The 23,756-nt window shown below is 38.4% G+C and overlaps 1 protein-coding gene across 1 annotated transcript; it reads left to right on the top strand.

Moving 5' to 3' along the window:
• Window positions 1–211: 211 nt before the first annotated feature.
• LOC117458607 (glucocorticoid receptor) lies at window positions 212–19,435 on the top strand. Its single transcript, XM_034099199.2, has 6 exons — window positions 212–307; window positions 4,175–4,447; window positions 8,980–9,124; window positions 10,387–10,517; window positions 14,097–14,254; window positions 14,700–19,435. Exons 1-6 carry the CDS (start codon window positions 295–297, stop codon window positions 14,850–14,852), a joined length of 873 nt encoding a protein of 290 aa, XP_033955090.2. The 5' UTR covers window positions 212–294; the 3' UTR covers window positions 14,853–19,435.
• Window positions 19,436–23,756: the final 4,321 nt, after the last annotated feature.

Below are 23,756 nucleotides of genomic sequence, written 5' to 3'. Positions count from 1 at the left end.
GAAAGAGCTTGTATTGTCCATAAGGCGTAGACTTGAGGAAGCGAAACTGTTAACACCAGAGGAATGTCACAGGCTTGTCAGGCTTACTATAGAATCAGCAGGTGGTTCAGGCTAATCCTTCTCAAACCTTCTTAGCCAGCTAATATGTCTCTGTTTTTCCCTCTTCTTCTTCTCCCCCACCTCTTTACAGGCCAGCACAACTACCTGTGTGCGGGGAGAAATGACTGCATCATTGATAAGATACGGAGGAAGAACTGTCCAGCTTGCCGCTTCAGGAAATGTCTTCAAGCCGGAATGAACTTGGAAGGTAAACAGTCAAACCCATCTTTAAATCAGGCTTAATGTTAAGCCCTGGAGCCCCCCAACGTTTTTTTTCGAGACTGTGTCTCAGGGCTTCTTAACATTTATGAAACTATTAATGTGTAACACCAGATTAACGGGAAGAATCTCAGTTTACTAAAGATATGAACCATTTTTACCAAAACAAAACACATGTCTCATAAGAAGCGTCTAAATGACCCCTGAGCGAAAAAATAAATGCAAACTGACTTTGGCACAAGATAAAGATACCCTTATTACTTATCGTAACTGCACATACAATATATCCGATTCAAGCTGAGGTTCCACAGATTATTTAGGTATATAGTATCATCACTGAGCGATCCGATCCCGCGACAGGGGAAGCAAACCCAGACATCACAACACGTACCTTTACGGAGCTTTTACGGGAGATCGTCTCACCGTGGCTGTCAATCTGATCAAAAGACGTGTTCAATGGCATTAAAACGAGAAAAAACGCGGCTGAATCGGTTAATCCATAAATTAATAATGTGTCTGTCGCTTTGAAAAAATTATTTATAATCCATAATTCAATTTTTATGTAAAAATCGGAGAAAAAAAGTTAGCTGCTAATGGTAGCCACCGAGCAGCTTCCGGTTTTGGCTATGCGTCACTCTCACTCCTTATTTGGTAACGTTCCCTTGATTCCATTGGCTCTAGGGTTAGAAGGAGATTTAATTGGTCAAAATCGACCAAGGGGGGCCAGAGATATGGAAAATCCACCCAAATGACCCCAGAAGTGGGTTTTTTTGTTACTAAATCTCTCTAAAAAGGTCAAATTTGCATCAATCTTGATACAGGGTACTTATTATATGTTGTACTTTGGATTCCTAAAGCTTTTAGTCTACTAACCCATCATCCAAGTGTAGTTTTCACTATAAGTAAAAAAGAATGTTTGGACAGACACTATAATTTACAGTTCTATGTTCAATCTGAATTTTCTTTAAAATAAAAAACATCTATATTGATTCTGACTTTTCTACATCCAATTCACAGATTTATCATTACTTGGAGAACAAAGATTATTAATTTAACCCTTTTAGAAGGGAAGATATGGTCATTTGTTCTGGGAATGTCATTTTCGAGCCTGAGACCTGAAAAAGAGGCTCAGGGTGGAACAGGTTTATTATAACTGATCTTAAAGTGGGACAGCAGTCCTTTTGCTTTTATAATGTGTGGAATTTCCAAACAGATTAGGTCGTTAGGGTGGAGTTATTTCAGGGTTTTTCTCCAAATAGGGCGTGGCCTAGCAACAACTAGGCAATATGGGTCTGTAGAAGACTCCACCCACTCCCTCCTTACCCACCTCACAGCTGAGCATAAGGGAGAAATAAAAATTGAGACCTTTAAATGTTGACAACTGTTCAACGTCTGCTTCTATGATATTGCTTTGCTGGCTACATACATGATAACAGTCAAGTGAGGTTTCATATGATGGGTGGTGTTCACTCAAGAGAAGACCCCAGGAATGGAGCCATATTTGTTATAATAAATGTATAATACACTCTCAAAGTGCAATCATCATAAACATTTTTACATTTTACAATGTTAACTTGGACATAATATATTTGGAATATAAACCAAGAGATTATAGAAATCACAATTGCAATTCCCCTTCATTGAGTGTCATGTGATTGGCTCTGCAGCCCTGCTACACACTTTTTCCACTACAACCTCCAGCATGTCTCGTATGATAACTGGAAAATTGAAAATATATAATCTTGGTTGTAGTTTAACACTAAGTAATGGAGATAATGTACTTACTTATTTACAGTACTGTTTTAAGCTGTTCCCACTTCCCATACATCTTAACATGTTGAGATATGTTTAATTATGTCAAATCAAAGACAGTATGCACTGTGATTTTACACTCAAGGGTTGTTGTTGGAATACTATTGATAAAGACAGTAGCCTAGATCCTTTTTGAAAGCAGTATTGTATTTAAAACAATATGACATGAGGGAAATGTTCCATCTCAACATAAATAAACAACCAAGTGAAATGCATGGGATCAATTGAATGATCGATTTATACAAAGAGGGAACAAGGGTATATCAAGTAATTAAATATTGACTAATTTATTACCATTGCTGTGAACATACAGTATGTCATGGGCAATTAAAGCAGTACTGTAAGGCATGCATTCACAGAGCAAACATAATTGAAACATACTGTCCCTTATATTTTCCTCTTTTACTTACCACATTGTAATTTCTCCTTATCTTAAAAAAATCTCTGCCTCTGCCTTAACTTTTTTATTTTGTGATGTTTCTCACAATGACTTCTTATGTAATAATCTTAATCTGTTCCTGTAGGAATAAAATGAGGGTATTATTACTCACTATGTGGGCTTTTCACTTTTAGTCAGTTACAATGATTTATTTTAGATAATGACAGTGAGAGAGACGAAAACAGATCTCAAAGTCCTTTTTGAAATGTTGCTGGTTTATGAGACTCTGGATTTGTGAATGCATGTCTTCTGTGCGAGTGTATAAGCCATTGTCAATAGATGTGCTGTTCTGTACACATGTGCTGGTTTACAGCTGAGGCAGTATGAGAGCTCCAGCTCCTCAGGAACATACGTCAATTCAAAATCCACTGTCAAGTCCCGCCTCTAGAGCCTTGGAACACTTTCTGATCCTTCACCTAATACTGCTTCAAAGGATAAATGGTTAAGAGAGGGAGAAACAATTAAAGAAGTCACATTTTAGGGAGATGGACATGGTAAGCAAAAAGTGAAGCACAACTACTCAGAATTTGGTTGTTAGGTTATTTCAGCTGATGCTTCCTCGGGGCATGAAATCACGCTCTGTGTGGAGTGAGATTACTTGTAGACAGTGCAGTGTTTGTCAGGCTGAGGTGAAAGTAGTTTGCTACAGGCAGAAGACAGAGGGACAAGGAGAGGGATTTGATGGACGTCAGCGCATCAGCAGACAGGATCCCAGAAAGGCTCTCAGTTGCTATAGAAACGCCAGGAGAGGAAATTAAAAAAGGTAGAGTAGAAAAAAACAAACATGTTTTTGCACATTTAGTGGTAGACATTTCTAAAACGATGGCCAGATATTCTACATGTGTGCATCAACACAGCAATTTGCTACTGAGAAACTGAGAATAAAACGTTTTAATGTTCTTCTGAGAAAGGGAATGTTTTTTTTTTTCAGATAGTGAAGAGTTTATGGCTGTGTAAAAACCGGCATGCTACATTCTCACGACCTTTCACTGGTTTGTTACAATTCATTGGGTTCAAAGTAATTGCACAAAACTTTAAACTCGTACGATGGTAATTTTATTACATAATTATGATGTTTAATAATTCATAAATAATATGATCTACAGCAGCAATTTAAAAGTTGTCTAATGTACACATTTGTCCATTTTTAGTTTTATAACAAAAACAGGACATTTGAAGATCACTTTTGCCCCTAGAAAATTGTAACATTTTTAACACTATTTTCTGATATTCTAGAGACAAAATTATTAATCAGGAAAATACATGACAGATTCATTTAGAGTGGAAATGGCTTATGAACATCTCTCCTTCTGTCGGCAGTCTGTACATTTTATAACAAACAGTACATGCCTGTCTGGAGGAAGCACATGACTTTCCATCAAATTCATTTCAGTGGTCACAATAATCTAAGTGTATCGTCTATTAAACCCTAACCAACATCTTTCTGCTTTGATCTTTAATTGTATTATTCAGTTGTGTAGATGCTGTTGGTTGTAATATCAGAAATCATTCAAATACAAATGTTGAAAGCATGGCCACCTTTGCCGAATAAGTATGACTCTTTGCTCATTCTTTTTTTTGATTTCCCTTTCGCCTGTCTCCCAGCGAGGAAAAACAAGAAGCTGATCAAGATGAAGGTGCAGCGGCCTTCTGGACCCTCAGAGCCCACCAGCAACATGCTTGTTCTGGGCATCCCCAGACCCATCCCTCAGCTCGTGCCCACCATGCTGTCTGTGCTGAAGGCCATTGAGCCAGAGATCATTTACTCGGGCTACGACAGCACTCTGCCGGACACCTCTACGCGGCTCATGACCACTCTCAACAGGCTTGGGGGGCAGCAGGTCATCTCTGCAGTCAAGTGGGCCAAGTCACTGCCAGGTAACAAAAAGCTCCTAAACACGTGTTGCCTTTGATTTGGTTTGGTTCTATATCTGTGCTAAGAAAAGTGAGCCCAATTAGTCTTGCTATCGAGACTAATTGGCAGTGGGACAAGTCAGTGATGGAAAATTAAGTAATTTGTCATTTGGAATACATGCAGCTGTTACAGGATATGGCAACTCTTTAAGATCAAATTGAAAAGTAAATATTTGACTAGACATTTGGTACACCATGGTGTAGCTTTTACTTCTGCCCTCCAGTAAACCAAGCATCTGCTTGTCAACATTGTTAGCATTCCTGAATGAGACTTCAGAACACTATTAGCAGCAAGTCAACTGGTAAAAACATTGTGAAAAATGTGATGGTTTCAATTGAAGGAACATAACTTATCATACTTATAAATGTCAAAGTGAACCGGCTAGTGGCTAAAACAGGTGTAAAGACATGTTACTCTTGCCACATTCATAGCTTTGATGGGGCTTTTCAGATTTAAACTATCTGTTAGCTGATCAAGTGGATTCGTAGAGTTAATTATAGGCAAATAAGGAGCCTTTGTGTAGCTGATTTAATCCCGTTTAGGCTGGTTGCCAGTTAGTTATCTCAATTGGTGCAGTGGTGTTCATTCTGAGTGTATTTAATTTAAGACTGTACAGATATTATAACCCATGTGATTCCTCGTGGAAGTTCATTCAAAGAACCACACATGTTCAGCTACTATTTATAAAAAGTGTGACATCTGCAATACTGACAGAACAGGCGTATAATAATTCACTTTAGAAATGCTACAACTTCAAAGTACTTTTTGTGATAAGGTCATGGCTGAAGTTAATGTGATTGTAATGTGCATAAAGATTATGTTTATATTTTTAACATTTCTAAGCAAACATATATATGGCAACCAACCATTTTCAATTTTGATTTTAAAGCAAATCAAATTACTGTATTTATAGTCAGTGACATCTTTACTAATTACTTTTGCAAAACTCTGTGGGAACATTATAGATTAGAATTGTCATCATACAGTAGATGCAGTTTGTATACTTTACTATTTTATTGTTGCCTCAAATGGCTTAAATTCATGTCATACATATTGTGAACAATGCTGGATTCATTGCTGCGTAGTACCTTTTTCCAGAAAAACTCAAATTGTTCACCCCCGCATGCTAGTTTCTAATCATGAGAAAGAAGCCACATGACTTGATAATCGCTACAAATATTTGCTTGGAATTTTTTTTCCTTCTCGCTGTAATTGTTGCTATTGGTCACACAATTAAAAATGTAATGTAACCTTTATTCAGGGTTCTTACACCTTTTCCAAAGTCAAATTCAAGCACTTTTCAAGCATTTTCAAGGTGCATTTTCCAGCTTTTCCAGCATCTTACAGCTGTTGTAAATTACATATTTATATACACATACTCAAATGATTATTTCCCTACCTCACATTAAATCAGATGTTCTTTATGCTATAAACAACCAAATGTGTGTTTCGTGATAGCATTCTACACGAGGATGCAAAATTAAAGTAAAGAAAACTAAGTTTAATATTTTAAAATTAGTGATCTGTACGTAGACTGGGCCTCCCATATACCTGGCTGAGCCGATATAAAACAATCAGCCAAATAACTTTTCAATACATTATTGATTAATTGTTGAGGTACTTTTAGGTTGGTAGTGAACGCAAGTCAGAGGTACATGGTGTTCTTCTACTCCTCTACAGTTCAGAGGTACATGGTGTACTTCTACTCCTCTACAGTTCAGAGGTACATGGTGTACTTCTACTGCACTACAGTTCAGAGGTACATGGTGTACTTCTACTCCACTACAGTTCAGAGGTACATGGTGTACTTCTACTCCACTACAGTTCAGAGGTACATGGTGTACTTCTACTGCACTACAGTTCAGAGGTACATGGTGTACTTCTACTCCACTACAGTTCAGAGGTACATGGTGTACTTCTACTGCACTACAGTTCAGAGGTACATGGTGTACTTCTACTCCACTACAGTTCAGAGGTACATGGTGTACTTCTACTCCTCTACAGTTCAGAGGTACATGGTGTACTTCTACTCCTCTACAGTTCAGAGGTACATGGTGTACTTTTCCTCCACTACATGTATTTAACACCTTTAGTTACTTCACAGATGTGGATGAATGATGTGAAATCTAATCAAGTGTTAAATCAGACTGTAGTTCCACCTGGAGTAAATCCACCAGCTACCCTGCAGTCTACAAAGTACTTCAGACTAGCTGCACCTTCACCAGCTTTGAGAACACTTTCATGATCAATCATTATAAAACATATCATATATATTATTCTGAGATGGACCAATCTGCACAACGACTACTTTTACTGTCTTTCACTATATTTTGATGAGAATACTTTTCTATTTTCACTTGAGGAACATTTTGAATGCAGGACTTTTACTGTAACAGAGTATTCCTACACTCTGAGTACTTCTACTTTTACTCAAGTACAAGATCTGAGTACTTCTACTTTTACTCAAGAACAAGATCTGAGTACTTCTACTTTTACTCAAGTACAAGACCTGAGTACTTCTACTTTTACTCAAGTACAAGACCTGAGTACTTCTACTTTTACTCAAGTACATGATCTGAGTACTTCTACTTTTACTCAAGTACAAGACCTGAGTACTTCTACTTTTACTCAAGTACAAGATCTGAGTACTTCTACTTTTACTAAGTACAAGATCTGAGTACTTCTACTTTTACTAAGTACAAGATCTGAGTACTTATAATTTCACTACAAGATCTGAGTACTTCTACTTTTACTCAAGTACAAGATCTGAGTACTTCTACTTTTACTCAAGTACAATATCTGAGTACTTCTACTTTTACTCAAGAACAAGATCTGAGTACTTCTACTTTTACTAAGTACAATATCTGAGTACTTCTACTTTTACTCAAGTACAATATCTGAGTACTTCTCCACCTCTGGTAGCGTATTAGCCTGAAATGATTGTCCCCTGCAATTATTATTATCCCTCATGGAGTTCGCTATTCAGCTAGCTAACGTTAGCTTAAACAAACGTAACATGCAACGTTAGCCTAACCTAAAATGCTCTACTACGGCGTACCTTTCATGTGGCTCGTCAGCGCAGACTCTCGCATCGTTATTTTTGCAAACTTTGCAGGAGGCTACTCGTGGGCTTGACCCTCGTCTTTGCCATGGCTTGTATTTGTCTTCTGCTAGCCAACGCTCGTTGAAACTGCAACGAGCGGGGGTTTTCATGTGATGTTTCACATTTAGGGTTTTCATGGTGTGTAAAAGTCTGAACTGCAATTTTATTCCAATTTGAACATCTACTGAACTACAACGTACTATTTTGGTTTGTTGTCTTTAAATTATGTATTGGGTAATTACATTTCAATTTGTTCAATGTTTCTTCATCACTTTTAGTCAATATTTTGCTGTCTTTCTTTATAAAACAAACTTAATTATGTGAAATATATTTCAGGCAGCAACAGACACCATCACCCTAGTAAATCAGTTAAAACACATTTTACACTATTTTGAATGAAATGCAGTTTAATAAATACTATTCTGTTGACCTAAGGCGGGGTCTGCAACCTTTTTGACCAAAAGAGCCATTTTGCCCCCTTTTCCACCAATTTTCTTTGTCTGGAGCCGCAAAACATATGTGATAGCTTGATAGCTTATAAAGTTGTATATATTGTTACATCATAGACAAAAACTACAGTTTTTTTGCATTTATCATTTATTACATTAGAAAACTGTTTACCTCTAATAAGAAACAAAGAACTCTTATAAGGAGAATTAAAACAAATAAACAGGCCAACTTTTAAATAAATCAACACAGCACTTGGGAGTACTCTGCACATTTGAAGAAAATTTAAATGGGCCCACTTTGAAATAAATAAAACATATAGCTGCACCCTAAAAAGAGTTAACTGATTGAATTATGACTGAAGATCTTCAGCTGTCTTCCTCTTCCGTGTTTTTCCTCCCATATACAGTACGTAAAGGCTGCAGCACCTTTAACAACTTCTCTCCACATATCAAACATACCGGTGAGCCAGCATCGTTTGCTGTGAAAGCATATACTGTAACTCTGTCCACGCAGAATTAAATCCTGTGTTCCTCCAATACTTTTATTTTTCTTTGATTGATCCATAGTTCGCTCATCGAGCCGGGGGTCAGGTTATTCGCCTGCAAGAAAAGGCGCTGGTGTGGGACCGTAGCAGGATATGACGCATATTTTAGTTGACCTAATTAAAACCGTTTTTTAAATTGTTTTATGTGTCACAGTATCACCTCAGAATACAAGATACGAAACATTTTCAACCGTGCAACAAAATATAAATAGTCCTACAAATATTTTTATTTTATTTCCTTCTTATTTTTGTCTAAGCTCAAGGGAGCCAGAGTAGAGGGCTTAAAGGGCCGCATGCGGCTCGAGAGCCGCGGGTTGCCGACCCCTGCCCTAAGGTCTTCAACAAAGGACTTATTGTTCAAATGTAACTTTCTAATCCACTTTATCTGACTTTCCAAGGCTTCCGCAACCTGCATTTGGATGACCAGATGACATTGCTGCAGTGCTCATGGCTCTTCCTCATGTCCTTCAGTCTGGGTTGGAGATCGTACGAGCAGTGTAACGGTAGCATGCTCTGCTTCGCCCCTGATCTCGTCATCAACAAGTGCGTACAAAGGCCAGCTTTTGTGTATTATGCAGTCTTTTCTTCAGCACAACCTTTTACAGCCTATTCTTCGTTTGCTCATTTCAGAGTGTCTGACTTCATCACTTGGCTTAACCACTTGCCAATGACTCTTGAGTTTACTGGAAATAATTTGCTGAATGTTCATTTATTAAATCATGATAAAATAAACCGCTAATGGCGCAATGTGTTATTAGACAAAGACCTTTATTTGCCAGGAGCTGATTGGGTTAGCCTAACATTAACTAGGGGAAAACAGCTAGCCTGGTTCTGTCCAAAGATTAAAAATACACACATTTACAGGTGTACACACATCCCTTATTTCTAGATTTGGGGTTTTATAGGAAGTTAAATACTTTAGGTATTTGTTGCTTCTTGACGAAGCTAAGTAGCTATTTACCGCCATGCTTCCAATGTTTCAGCTAAGCTAATTGCATCCTGGTGTATTGATCTCTCAAAAAAATACATAAATGTGAAGTATGTATTTGATTAATGTATCTTATTGTAATGTTGTATCTTTGATCAAAGCACAACATTTCAGTGATCATTTTAAATAATTTGAGATTGAGATACATCTTGTACTACGGTTTGAAAAATTACCTGGCAGATATTCTGGTCATGGATTTTGTTTTTTTAAGGAGTCTGATGAGACCAGTAGGAATTTAGAAGTGCAGTGTTCATTTCCCCAAATAATAAAGGTTTTTCGAATCATATTGAGAGATTGCTACAAACACTGAGCTCTCGCCCCTGACAAGGTGCAAACAGCTCATGTTTATTGGATGTAGGTAGAAAGAGTAGGCCCAAACTGTGAACATCCGCTCTCTAAGGACACAAACTGCAAGAGGGGTAAAAATAGATATGAAAGGTGAACAAGTCTTCACCGGTAGCACTGCAGCTGGGCAGAATGAATAGACTTGTCTAAACCCAAGGCTATGTATGAGAAGAATGTGCTGTATTGATTTTAGAGGTTGAAAGTAATACGTGCTGTGTGTTAGTGGAAGTGAGGTGTGAAAATCCATCAAGACTGATTTCACAGTCCGGTTTTTCTCTTGCACGGTTGTGGCGCTTTCCTGCTGGGGCTGTTTATTTAGATTTTAATAACAGGATGAGTGAAAGAGCTTTAACTCTAATCTATATCTCTGTGTTTTCCTTCTTGTCTATCCCCCTCTGTCTCCATCCGTTCCACACGTCTCCCTCATCTCCACTTTCTCCCTTGCCCTTTCTTTTCATCTCCCTCTTTTCAGAGATCGCATGAAGCTGCCCTTCATGACCGACCAGTGCGAGCAGATGCTGAAAATCTGTAATGAGTTTGTCAGACTGCAGGTGTCCTATGACGAGTACCTGTGCATGAAGGTCCTGTTACTGCTTAGCACAGGTAATGAACAAGCTTCTCATTGTAATGCAGTGTTTTCATACTTCAGGAACAAACTCCAGCACTTATTGTAGAATTCATTAATTATCACTTTTTATATTTAAAAACTAGGTGTTACTGCTGCAGCCTATTAGCTCACTTTCTCACAGTAGGGTAGCACACTTAGTGGAATGCAGACAGACTGCTTCGTAAATGCAAATGTAGGCTCATGCTTTCGCACTATCGTTGAGCGTGGATGAGTACATATGTGTGGTAGATAGGATATATTTGAATAGATTCATCTCTCAGTTCCAAGCTCAGTTTTTTTTAAATAAACATTAACAAAAAAATGTCTGTACTTAAATAACCACAACGCACACATTCGATTTTTCCCTTTTGCATAATCAAAGCATTTTGATCCGCACTTGCACACAATTTATGAAACTATTTTAGCTTTATGATTAATGCAGCAAAACCATACAAACCCACAGTTAAATGTAGTGCCCTGAAAAGACAAGACGTTTAAAATCAAGTGTCTTAAATCTGGATATTAACACTTACAGATTTCTGACCTTTTACTGGTATGATCCTGTCTTAAGATGCTTTTTACCCTACAGAGGGCTTTTGTAACAACTCCATCACGGCACCCAGTTTTCTAAGCTTTCCTGAGAACAGTTTTTTCTCAAAAGTACAGTCTGTTCATCTTCTGTAGTCACTGTCTCAGGCTGCGGCCACACGAGGACGAAAACGGCTAAACGCATAGGATTAACGCAAACGCAATCGCAAACAAGTTTCCGTCCACACGCAATAGTTATCCGGATAGATGCCCACACGAGACCGCTCCGTTTAGCTCCAACCGCTGGAGAAGCTGCAGTACATATGCAGGAGCCTGTACGTGGCGCTGTAACTTCCTCCACAAAAGCAGCGAAGAAGCATGGTTGTCATGGTTGCCCTTCTGTTTATTCTCCGCGGTGGGGGCCGAGGGAACCGGGCAGAGTTTTTCGCCAGTCAGCGTGTATTAAAGTTTAAATCTTCCGGACAAAATTATAAAAGTGCCGGTCAAAGGTCTTCTTTGTTATTTATTGAGCTTTAAAACAAATGAATAACGACTCTATATAATATAATAATAAAATACACGGAGCCTCTCTTTTTCCTCCCTCTCTTCGGACAGCGCCAGTGTCTGTCTCATGCAGCAGCTCATCCAGTAATCAGTGACCCGGCTGACAGTAAAAATAAACATATTTATAACTAGTTTAGGTAGTTTGAGAGGTAATTAAAATAGCTAAGGGTGATGATCTGACTTGAAGTGTGTGTTTTGCTGCAGCGGGAGGAGCTGCAGGTGAGCAGAGCTGCGTGTCTCCGTCCTGTCAGATTAGACTTCATTCGCGTTTAGGTCCATATCGAGAGAAAGATAAATAATCTGAATTTAGGGTGCAGTTTACTTTGATGCGGGGGTGAGCAGCAGAGGTGGGGAGAGGCGGGGCTATTGCCTCATCATTATTGCTGTAGATGTTGCACAAACAACTGTAGCATGGTCAATAGCGTCCGGAGCACGATAGCAACTCTGCGATCCGCCATTGTTGTTGTTGTTGGTGGCGAAACACTTCAGCAATGGCGCGGGGTAAACGGAGGTGAGCAGAAGAGGTGGGGAGAGGCGGGACTATTGCGCAATCACTATCAGTGATCTGAAAATGTTCGGATAGGGCGCACACACGGAGCCGTTTGACCCCCCAGAGAGTTGCGTATGCCTTTCTATCCACCTTGGGACCCGTTATCGTTTCCTCAGTCGTTTAGTGCCGTATTCGGTCGTCCTCGTGTGGCCGAACGGTCTATATGACACTAAACAGTAACGCAAACGACCGAATTCGTCCTCGTGTGGCAGCAGCCAGTTGAAAAGATCTTAAAGTGTCCCACAGGTACTTCATCTCTTGGACAGCCCTTTTTGTTCTCCCATTTACGGAAAGCTGCCCTGTATCGTAACCATACATTCGGTTCAGTAGCTTGTCTCAAAATGATAAACATCACAGTGAGGTCAACTAAGTTTCTTATATCACAGTATAATACACTAGCTTTTTGTCTTTCATGGATATCATCAAAATTGCACATTGTCTAAATAAGAGTATGTAACAAACACGATGTTACATGAAATGCTTTCTCCCCAATACTGGCTATAAAAGCATTGGCCTACTAGTCTAACTTTGTAGTGAGTGCCCTTTACATTTCCAGCTTTTAAACTGAATCGAATGTCTTCCTAATTATGTTAATAACTGTGTTGTGAGGAGTGGAGCATTCCTCCCTATGCCTCACTCCCTGTGAAGGGGAAAGGATGCACTTTAGAGGTGATTTTCTCGTTATGAAGAGGAAATGACATTTCCACACTGAGCCCTTCTTGCATTCTCGTACCTAAGAGCTGTTTCCATCTGTTCCCCTCCGGGATGGAACAACTGTCAGCTGCGTTGAGCTGTTTTAATCATTTATCATGCATGTGAGTGAAAAGTGACCTATGGGACAATTTGATTTACTGTTAAACACAAGTGAAAAGTTCAGAGGGCCAACTTCTCTTTCAGCACATTTGAAGACAGAATTTAAAAAGGTATTTAAAAAAAGCCCAAATAGTTCATTAGAGCTCTTCTCTACTAAATGTTATATAACAACACATTGTTTTCTTTTATCCAAAATAGAACGCAGGATAGGCAGTCTGTCTCACTCTTACACTCTTTGCCAAGGCATTATTAGGATGCCAGATAGCATGTGCACTGTGGTGTCTCCCATTTATCTGATTATGTAATCAGACAGCATTTCACTCCGACCATGCCCTCGGTGGCTTTGCTTAATCTATTGGCCCGTTACTGTGGCTATTTTATTGTTGCCTCAGACACCAGACTGACAAGGGGTCCGTGGTCTGTTGACATGGTTGTGATGACAACTGCATTTTGATGTTCTTCGGCCATGACGAGCACAGTCCAAAGCTCCAGTGTGTGATCTTTAAAATAAAGTGTAAATGCAGAGTTTGTGATTTTTATGAAGACATTAACTGCGCCTCTCAGATCCTCATCCAGGCCACACCAGCTACGGAACATTTAGCATAAAAGCTATATATGTTAAGTGTTGCATATTTTCCACTGCCTACAGCATTCTGGTTCTTAGTCAGCATCTCCCAAGTGTCCTGGTTGGGGACCTACATAATAAGTTTTAATGGAATATTAATGTATATGGCTTTTTTTTGCAGCAGAGTACACAATAAAGAGAGAACTAAGACAATAAGCTGCTGGATTTTCAGTTTGACACAGATGTAGAAGACTGGAGCTCCAGCCACAATAAAACATTTAGAATCTTTGGTTTATACCATGTATTTTTGTTATTATCTTTACAAGTCACAATCCTGCTATTGCCAGATAACTTTAACACTTCTGTCTCTTGGTGTGAGTGTGTGTGTGTGTGTGTGTGTGTGTGTGTGTGTGTGTGTGTGTGTGTGTGTGTGTGTGTGTGTGTGTGTGTGTGTGTGTGTGTGTGTGTGTGTGTGTGTGTGTGTGTGTGTGTGTGTGTGTGTGGTGTGTGTGTGTGTGTGTGTGTGTGTGTGTGTGTGTGTGTGTGTGTGTGTAGTACCGAAAGACGGCCTGAAGAGCCAGGCGGTGTTTGACGAGATCAGGATGACGTACATCAAGGAACTGGGGAAAGCTATCGTCAAAAGAGAGGAGAACGCTAGTCAGAACTGGCAGCGTTTCTACCAGCTAACTAAGCTACTGGACTCAATGCAGGAGGTCAGATAAACATACACACAGACTGTTGTGTATTGCATGCCTTGTGTTTTCTTTGCACTCTATATGGTTTGCTACATATTATAGGCAGGAAAGCAGATGTATAAAGCATTTTAGAATTGTACCATGGCTTCCTTTTAAGTCTCTTTTTTCATACCAGCCAGGCTTTTTTGTGTGCATCAATAACTTCCACTGAGTTTCCTGCACCATGCTGGTTAGTCTAAAACCCAGAAGCATGAACTCATATCCCACTAAGTGCATTACTGTATGTTCCATTAAAATCTGTTACAAGCCCTCTATATCTATCCCTCTCTGTAAAGCCTCTTTATTGCAGAAGTAAAGACCTTCTGTATATAGAATCCAAAGCTAATTCGATGTTAATCCTGCAATATTTTGTTTAATATCTAATAGACTCACTAATCTGTCGGTCTGTGGATTTCTCTTCCAGATGGTGGAGGGTCTTCTCCAGATCTGTTTCTACACCTTTGTGAATAAAACCCTCAGTGTGGAATTCCCGGAGATGCTGGCAGAGATCATCACCAACCAAATACCAAAATTTAAAGATGGGAGCGTCAAGCCTCTGCTGTTTCATCAGAAATGACTGCCTTAAACTGTGAAGCAATGCCTTAAATCCTGCCCTGACCACGAACCTCTCATGGGGCCCCAAGTTTTCGCCCCAGGCCCTAAACCTTCTCTTGTCCTGTCTCTCCCAGCACTCGGATTTGATTCCTCCGTTTTCCCAGGCCCCCCCCCGTTAGGAATTCAGCCACGCCCCTCAAGGCCTCAGCCGGTCAACCTTATATCGGAGCACAATCCCTCGCCTCCCATCGCCTCACGCCTCCCCATGTGGTCCATGGTCGGGCCAAGCTACTGTGGACAACCCTACCACCGACCTGAAGGCCTTCCTTTTGGCTAACCAAGAAGAAAATGTCATACAGGGGAAATATGTTGGCGTTGAATGTCTCATGGGGAGGATGCATTTTGGGAATCTATTTTTTATTTCATTTTTCCAGGCCCCTCCTCCGTCCATGGCCCTGTCCTCAGGTTTTTAATGCAGTTTCTTTTGGTGGCCGCCCGCCTCTTACCCTCTCCTGCCTCCAGTTGTGTATTGTTGTTTTTAATGACAAGCCAATACCTAGAAAGTCCTTTTCCGCCCTCAACACGACACCTCATATCGTGTCCTACTTGTTAGATTAGCAGCGTATTGAAGTACGAGTTCAAGCTTACAGTTCCTCTGCTCACCTGCCCATATGTCTCTGTTTGCCCCCCCCAGCTCCACAGTACAGAGAATGTCGTACGTGTTCACGAAGCATACTCTAACATGAGAACATCTCTTCTTCTGGACTAAAGGACATTAAGGACAAACTGTTTTCAGCTGTGAATCATTCATCATTACTGAAATGATTTGAATCAGATTTATATACCTGACCAATGAAAGAACATAACTGGAATATTATTATATATAATATTCGTTTATTTTATGCAGACACGCATTTCTTACCACAAATGAAAGCCATGCTTACAAATGCACAACATACAACAGTATTTGTAAGACACACATTCACTTAGCAAAATGTTTACACAGGATGTATCTGAGAAGGGAAAATAAGTGCCTTTTAGCTTTTAAAGCTCTTCATAGCCATCCTCTATAAACCACGTTTTTTCTTTTTGCATTACTATCTACAGTACCTTGAGAAATGTCCACATATTATTTCTGTTTTCCACGCTTGCAATTTCTGTTTCCTTTCCAAGCAGCTGTTTTCTGTGTTTTTAGTGTGGGCAGCTCTCATTGTTTTGATCCTCAGACGTACCCCCCCCCCCCGATTTAGGAAGACAGCCTATTGTACAAGTTAGAAATACTCAGAGCAGTACGAAATATGAAGATTTTATATTTTAATGTCATAAGAAAGTTTAAGAATCACAGAAAATAGACAGGGAAACTATCAAAACAATATTTAAGTCCCGAAACACATTATGTGTGTCTCTTTTTCCCATGTAAAGTATATTTGATTAATATACTGCATTTCCCAATCATTTACTTAAAGTTCCAGTAAACAGAATATGATATAATGTTAGATAAAATCCAAGTTCTTTAACAAGGTTGTAACGATTTTCAACCCCATCGGTGCTAAATGGACACCACTGGAATTAAACTAGGCATATCTGATGTTTTATAATATTTAGGGTTCATTTAAATCAAATTTGTTTACAAACCTTTGCAATTTATTCAGATGCAATCACACAGGAGGGGTTTTGAAAACTAAATTGCCTGGAAAAGAACACCCAAGGCGTCTGTGTGTTAGTAGATAGCTGTCATGATTCAAGCGAGCCTGATTTAAAGTAAAATTGTCCTTTCTTTTCCAGCTGCATATACTTACTTTCTCGTTTAGTAAATGGTTTCAAACAACTCTACTTTTAAATGTGGTTTTATTGACTTACCTGGTCAGACTGCCTGTTCCCGCTACCAGTAATCACAGGAAGGTCAAAAAGGAAAGAGTTCAATGTGTGTTTTATAAAATGATTACTAGACTGGTTGGGTTTTCAAAATATGGTGCCATGAAAACAGTAAGTACTACACCGTGCTCAAACCTCAGAAGTACTGAGAAGTGACATCAGTTACTTTATCATATATTAATTCAGGTAAACAAAAAGCATATTATTGTTGACAAAAGTACTGCATCTCACTCTAAATAGCATTTTAGATTAAATATAACCTTCAATCAGATTCATCTCAAATAGTTTTCACAAACAGGAAGTGGGTTTATTATAAAGTAGTTTAACTCACGATTAAAAGATAATTCAATTCCATACATAATTACATATTTTGTGTATATGAGATATAGACAAATAATATATAAATAGAGACGTAATGTATGGAACCTCTGTTCCCAGCACAGGATTTCACCTCTAAAATTGAGATATCTTTTGGAAGAAGATGCAGTTTGATCCAAATAAAGTGAATCAAAGCTCAGGCTGAGTGACTACATCACTTGGATGTGTTCCACTAGTGCCAAATGTTGTATCACATTTTGATATGTCTTTTCTGGAGATGTGTTGGAGTGATTAATCAGTTGGGGAGACAACAACACTTGTTTTTTGTTTACCTTTGCTTCAGGGCGCTCAGATGTTCAGTGTCAAACCTACACCAGCTTAAACGTACTGATTGTTATCGTCCAAGTTAAGTGTACTGTATGATGGACTTTTTTTGGAGATGCACAATATATTGTATTTTTGAAATTGCAAGGTCACCAGTAATATCTTCTATTGTTAAACGGGTGGTGGTCAGCATTTGTACATTTGTAATTTGAAAACATGTTCATACCAGCTTATGTGATGGCCAAAGCAAAACACACAGTGCAGTTGTTCATTGGCTTCGGCTAAAAGCTCAAACACAATCCCCCCCCCCCCCCCTTCATCTATTTTCCTCAATGTTTTCCTGCCTAAAATGTCGACCGTATAGATTTTCAGCTGTTCACTTTGCATGGTATTCATCCCTCTGTTGCACATAACTCCGAATGGCAGTTAACAGACCAGGTAGCACGTTGCCATAGAGACCGGCCATTTGTGTGTTACTTACAGCTAACAGCACAGCAGACTCTGGAGTCTGGACGCATACAAGCCACTATTCAAGAAAAGCCATCACGTTTTTAATCAGCCATTCTGCCAGAGGATGGTTACTCACAGCAGGGTTGTTTTGTGTACAGTGCAGGCTTTCAGCTTTACTCGTAAACTCTCGTGGCCTTTTGCTGTGAAGAAAACGGGCTTGTGCCGCTCACGTTAATGTGGATTATTCCGGAGAGGATTTGATTAAACTGTCTATTTGGTGACTTGTGCATGCAGTATTAGAGATGTTTCCAGGTGGGTGCTTCAGAAAAACCAGCTTTAACATGTAGACCTAACCATATCCCTGCTCATCTCTAAATGGCCATAAGTGTATATAGCAGCACCGACATATCCAGTGCAATGTAAACAGTGTCTATTATTACAACATATTTTTACAAGGACATTACCTCTATACTCCTATACATTTTTACTTGACCTTTCAACTACATGTAAAGGCCTTGCGAAAGGGAGACAGAGAGCCATAGAAATATAATTTCAAATCAGGAAATAGATAAACCCCAAACAAATATCAATGCTTTGGGAGATTGATCTAGTGTAAAAAAAAGACAATATTTTCTGCGATTTTGAATGGATCAACCTGATCCTCTTTGATAGGAATAATTTTACCCAATCCTTTTTGTACATTGAACAAATCGAGAAAGTAAATATTTTTCTGTTTGTTGGTTGGTGTTTGATAAAGGTAGACGTGTTAAATACATTAGGAAGTGTTAAACATGTTTGTCTTGTGAAGTAAATGTAAATTCTACGAGTCAATGGGAAAGTCTATGAATGCTCACTGTGTTTTAAAGTTATAAGGAAACGAGGTAGAGGGAGGGAGGGAGGGTGAGGCAGACGGGAGGAGGTTTTTGCGTTATATAAGAGTGACCAAAGCAGAGGAGAGAAAAAAAAAAGATTTATCAAACAAGAAGTATTCAAGCAGTTACATTTTAAGTAGCACTTATTATTGAACTTCTAGTACTTCTTATTTTATTTCAAAGATATCTTTTGTAAAGGTTCAGACTTTAGATCCCATGTATATTGCTGTGAGGATTTACTGGTCACTATAAAATAGAAAAATGAGACAAAAAAAAAGTTTAATCTCCGTGTGAAAGTAAATCTACCAGAGCCTGACGGAATTGCACTACCCTCATACTGGTTAATAAAGTCTATTTTGTATAAAATACATGCAAATATTATCTTTAAAGATTAAGGGCAGATCATGATTCACTGGTACATATGGCTATGGCTTTCATTGAAGTCTGTTTTGTTCGTATTTCAGTTATGTAAATGTAATCCAATGTAAAAACAAACAAAAAATATAAAATGTTTGTTAAAAAAAAACAAGTTTGTTTTACTTGTGTATTACACCTCTTCTGTAGTCAGTGTCAATATTTTCACCTATTTGATTAAATGTTGAATTAATGTAAGTTATCCGTGTTGTTCTTTGACATTGGATTTGCCATTGTGTTGGTAAACTGCTTGGATGATGTTTTTGTCATCACAGATTGAGAGTGCGAGTCGGAAAAACTGATTTCTCTTTAGTTCAAACATCTTACACAATAAAGTTCCTAGTTTTTCAAAGCTCAGCGCCACTTTTTGTCTTTCTTCAAGATATTGAGAATGACTTGGAAATGTTGGTAAGAATGCAAACTCGAGTGTCAAAACTGATCATCTAAAGAATACTTTGACATATGGGATATGTACACTTATTGACCTGCTAAGCATTAGTTTATGTAGAATTACATAGAGTAATAGTGTCGTAAAAAAGGCAAAAAATGTATGCAATAAAGTCTTAGTATAGTATTGTATCTCATAAAAAAGTGTAACTATTATGCCATAAAAAAGTCATGCTGTAGTATAGTATATTGTAAAAAAAAGAATGTCAATGTATAATATTTCATAAAAAATCTAATATAAAAAGTAATGGTATGCCAAGAAGGTATATTACAGTATAGAATGCCATAAGAAAGTAAAAAAAAATCATAAATATACTAAAGTATCTCCTTAAAGTTCATAGTATTTTATAGAGTAAAAATGTCGAATAATATAAAATAAATCATAGATAAGTATGTCAAAAAAGATAAAGAAAGTTGTGGTATACTACATCGTAAATATAAAAGAAGTCATAGTATGTTGAAGAAAATCCTTGAAAGTTGAAAATATCATGAAAAAGTCATGTAGTATTTAAAGATAAAGAGATGAACTTTTATTAATCCCTCATGGGGAAATTATTTCTCTGCATTTGACCCATCCTAGTGTTAGGAGCAGTGTGCTGCCATTTTGAACGGCGCCCGGGGAGCAATGTGGGGAACGGTGCCTTGCTCAGGGACACCTCGGTAGCACTTGGTCTTTCGGGGACTTGAACTGGTGACCTTCCAGTTCCCAAGCCAAGGCTGCAGTCGGATAGTTTAAAAATCAGCTCCTAAATTCTAACCCTATCGTCTATTCCTTGACCTCTGAGTGAAACGTCACGGGGTTAAGGGATAGTGGATAGGAGAATTAAAAAGGATTTAGGAGAAGAGACTGCGGTACTTTAGAGAATCCGAATGCACTTTCACTATCCGACGTGTTTATGATGCGCCAGCGGACGTCATTGTGTGCGTCTGCTGCTGTGGGGAAACTATGGAAACCAGTTTTCTATACAGCGGACTACAACATGGATGTTTAATAAGAACGACGGACTCATCTAGAGACTCTGCACCGTGCTCTGATGCTGCTGCTTTGCTTTATGAACGTGGACAACAGAGAAACATATTCTTCATGACCAAAGTTGGGATTGAAATAAAAAAGGAAAGTGAAACGTATGCTCGTCACCCTCTCCCTCCGGTCCACATTAATACAAATTATCCCAATACGTATGATTGTATGAACTAAAGATCTTAAAAATCAATACAGATGTATTTATTATAAACGTTAGTCCTTAACATCTATCACTGTGTATATCACCATTCAAACATCTTTTAAAAGTTGAACAAACCCCACACAGCTCAGTAAAGACTGTGAGATGTTGACTTTATTTGATCATTTCAGTAAAAAAGTAACGTTCATATTTCTCTCTTTGATTATAATACTGATGAACGTTCAAAACAAAGCACTTTGGCTACTTACCACCTATGTTTTAAAAAGCTTAATAAGCACCGTAACTTTCATGATATCATTTCTCCGTCATAATCGTTTTTTTCCGTGAACGGCCGACTGTTGAGTGACAGCAAATGCTGCGGCTGCAATGCATTGTGGGGCAGCATTTTCGCTTCTCCTGTCAGTTAGGGAGGTCCAGTGGTTCCTAAGCTAAAGGAGGTTATAAAGGAAGTTTGAAACCTCCTTTCCTTTCATTCTCATCATTCTAGAGAATTCGAACGGCACTTATCATGGCTGCCACTGAGGGACTTCCGGGTCATTTCACTCCTTTAGGAAGGTTCCTAAGCTAAATGGACTATTCGACTTCAGCCCTAGTCCCTATCGACTTCGCCACCACCGCCCACGCCCATTTTGAAAAGTTCAAACTCTGGTCATCAATGTCATATCAAATAATAGTATGGTATGTCAACAAATCTGAAGTCAGTAAATATGTCATAAAGTCATTGTAAAGTATGTTGAGGAAAAAAGAAGACATTCATAGTATAACATGTGGAAAATATCATTCAAAAGGTCATGTTAAAACATAAAAAAAATGTCATAATATAGTCTTTTCTTTTAAAAGTCATAGTATATTAAATTGAAAATATCATGAAAAAGGTAAGTGTTTTAAAATATTATTGATAATCAGTGTATACATATAGTATGTATTAAAAGAGTCATAATCTAGTATGTCAGAAAATAGAGATAGTATAGTTTGCCATAAAACACTGAAAAAAACACAATTGCCTGAACACCCTTTGAGTGTTGAACAGAATGATACATGTACTTTGTTCTTGGAGTCATAATCAAATAATTGCTTTATTTTGGTTGAAAACGTCACTGTTGTAGATCCTGGTCTGACTTCTTTAACGCTGGGTAAAAATGCTGGCATATTATCCAAAAGAAACATCAAGGACGACGGCTGCAGCTGCTGAACATTCATCTTTTATTCTGCACAACTTGTCAATTCACCAAAACATCTGGAGGAATATTTAAGGATAGACTTAAATGATACACACATCTGGGCAACAAAGATGGAATAAAGGAATTAAGTTAGTATGCTAAGAATACAAAATATAAAATGTCATACTTAAAAAATGATACCTTATCAAATGCTGTGTATTTATTTACAATGTCAATAAAACACCTCAAAATGAATACAGTTCAGGATTGAGCCTTTAAGAAACTCTCATAAATAGGAAGTTCAGATATGAACAAAGTAGTCTCATTTCACATGTAAGTTGCTTTTTTACTCTCCCATTTGATTTCCCTGTTACAATGAATAAATGCTCTTTAATATTGCTCTAAAATAACAAAGACAAAGGTTATTGAAAAATGTTCAAGGAAAAATGTAGCTTGTGTTAATTCATAGGAGCCCCAAAGTAGACCAGCTTGCAATCTAAGCAGTAAAGGAACAAGTATTGTATTTATTTATTGTCAAATGTTTGAGCTTTTATGAATACCACATCTGTATTTAATTTACTATTAAATTACAATCTTTAAACTCCACTTCCAAATGTGAATGTCCATCCTCAGATAATCACAGTTTTAGCATCATCGTTATAATTCTACATAAAAAAACCTATCCTTGTCACAACGCTCACAGCACTTATTTAGACTGACATTACTTTAGTTGTTTGCTCATAATAATAGTTGAAGAAGGAGAATAAGTTGCAGGCTTATAATAAATAAATAAGATGAATTGTAAATAAAGATTAAAAAAAAATGGGATACATTTGTTGGTACACAGGTGCTCTGTGAATTAAAAACAATTAAATGATCCAAATACAGTATAACTTAATAACACGTACTGGATCCATTTAGTTTAAATAATCTAAAAATACCAAAGCTGTGGAAGCAGAGCCAGGCTTCACAGCTGGGCTTGTTTAAACCAGCAGCACTCAGTTGTTACTCCTACGCTGCATGGTAAACCTATGATTTGCGTGTGGAACTTGTTTGGAATATTTCAATTTTCTTCTGAGGGCTCTGCAAGCGGCATTTGGAATAAGGATGACCTTTTAACAAACTGTTGCTGCGGCGACCTCGTTCTGTGTTGATCTACCCTGGGGCTCCTGTCGCTGAACCGGAGCTCTGAAACATAAGCCAGGATGAGTCTTGTCCTGGAGAATTACCAGACCGCCACAGCAAGTGCTTACAAACACATTTAGAGCCGTACAACCAAAACCCCATCATTAAAACCTTCTTTAAAAGCTTCGGCCCCCCAATGGAATTAGCAATCATTTAAACAGTGAGGAATTTAACTAGCAAGTCCAAATGTATACATGTAGGCCGTATGCTTTTTAAAAAAAAATGTCCCCGTCATCATCTCCATCATCTCCACAGGCAGATTTTTCAATTTCTGGCTGATAGAAAAGAGGACATTCTGGAGCAATGGCAGACAGTGCAGTTCAAAGTAATAAAGCAAGGGCCGTATAGCTCCAACATATCACCTAATTTATACATGTATCACTCTCGCCACACACACACACACACACACACACACACACACACACACACACACACACACACACACACACACACACACACACACACACACACACACACACACACACACACACACACACACACACACACACACACACACCACACACACACACACACACACACACACACACACACACACACACACACACACACACACACACACACACACACACACACACACACACACACACACACCACACACACACACACACACACACACACACACACACCACACACACACACACACACACCACACACACACACACACACACACACACAC

The sequence above is a fragment of the Pseudochaenichthys georgianus genome, chromosome 14, assembly GCF_902827115.2.
Source record: "Pseudochaenichthys georgianus chromosome 14, fPseGeo1.2, whole genome shotgun sequence".
In the NCBI taxonomy this organism is placed as follows: Eukaryota; Metazoa; Chordata; class Actinopteri; order Perciformes; family Channichthyidae; genus Pseudochaenichthys; species Pseudochaenichthys georgianus.
Note: the sequence above shows the minus strand (reverse complement) of the source record. Positions and strands in the feature narration are given on the sequence as shown.

Coding starts and splice junctions, on each gene's coding strand:
- LOC117458607 (XM_034099199.2), top strand. Junction 4,448..8,979: donor GTGGGCCAAGTCACTGCCAG/GTAACAAAAAGC, acceptor TGACTTTCCAAG/GCTTCCGCAACCTGCATTTG. Junction 9,125..10,386: donor CCTGATCTCGTCATCAACAA/GTGCGTACAAAG, acceptor CCCTCTTTTCAG/AGATCGCATGAAGCTGCCCT.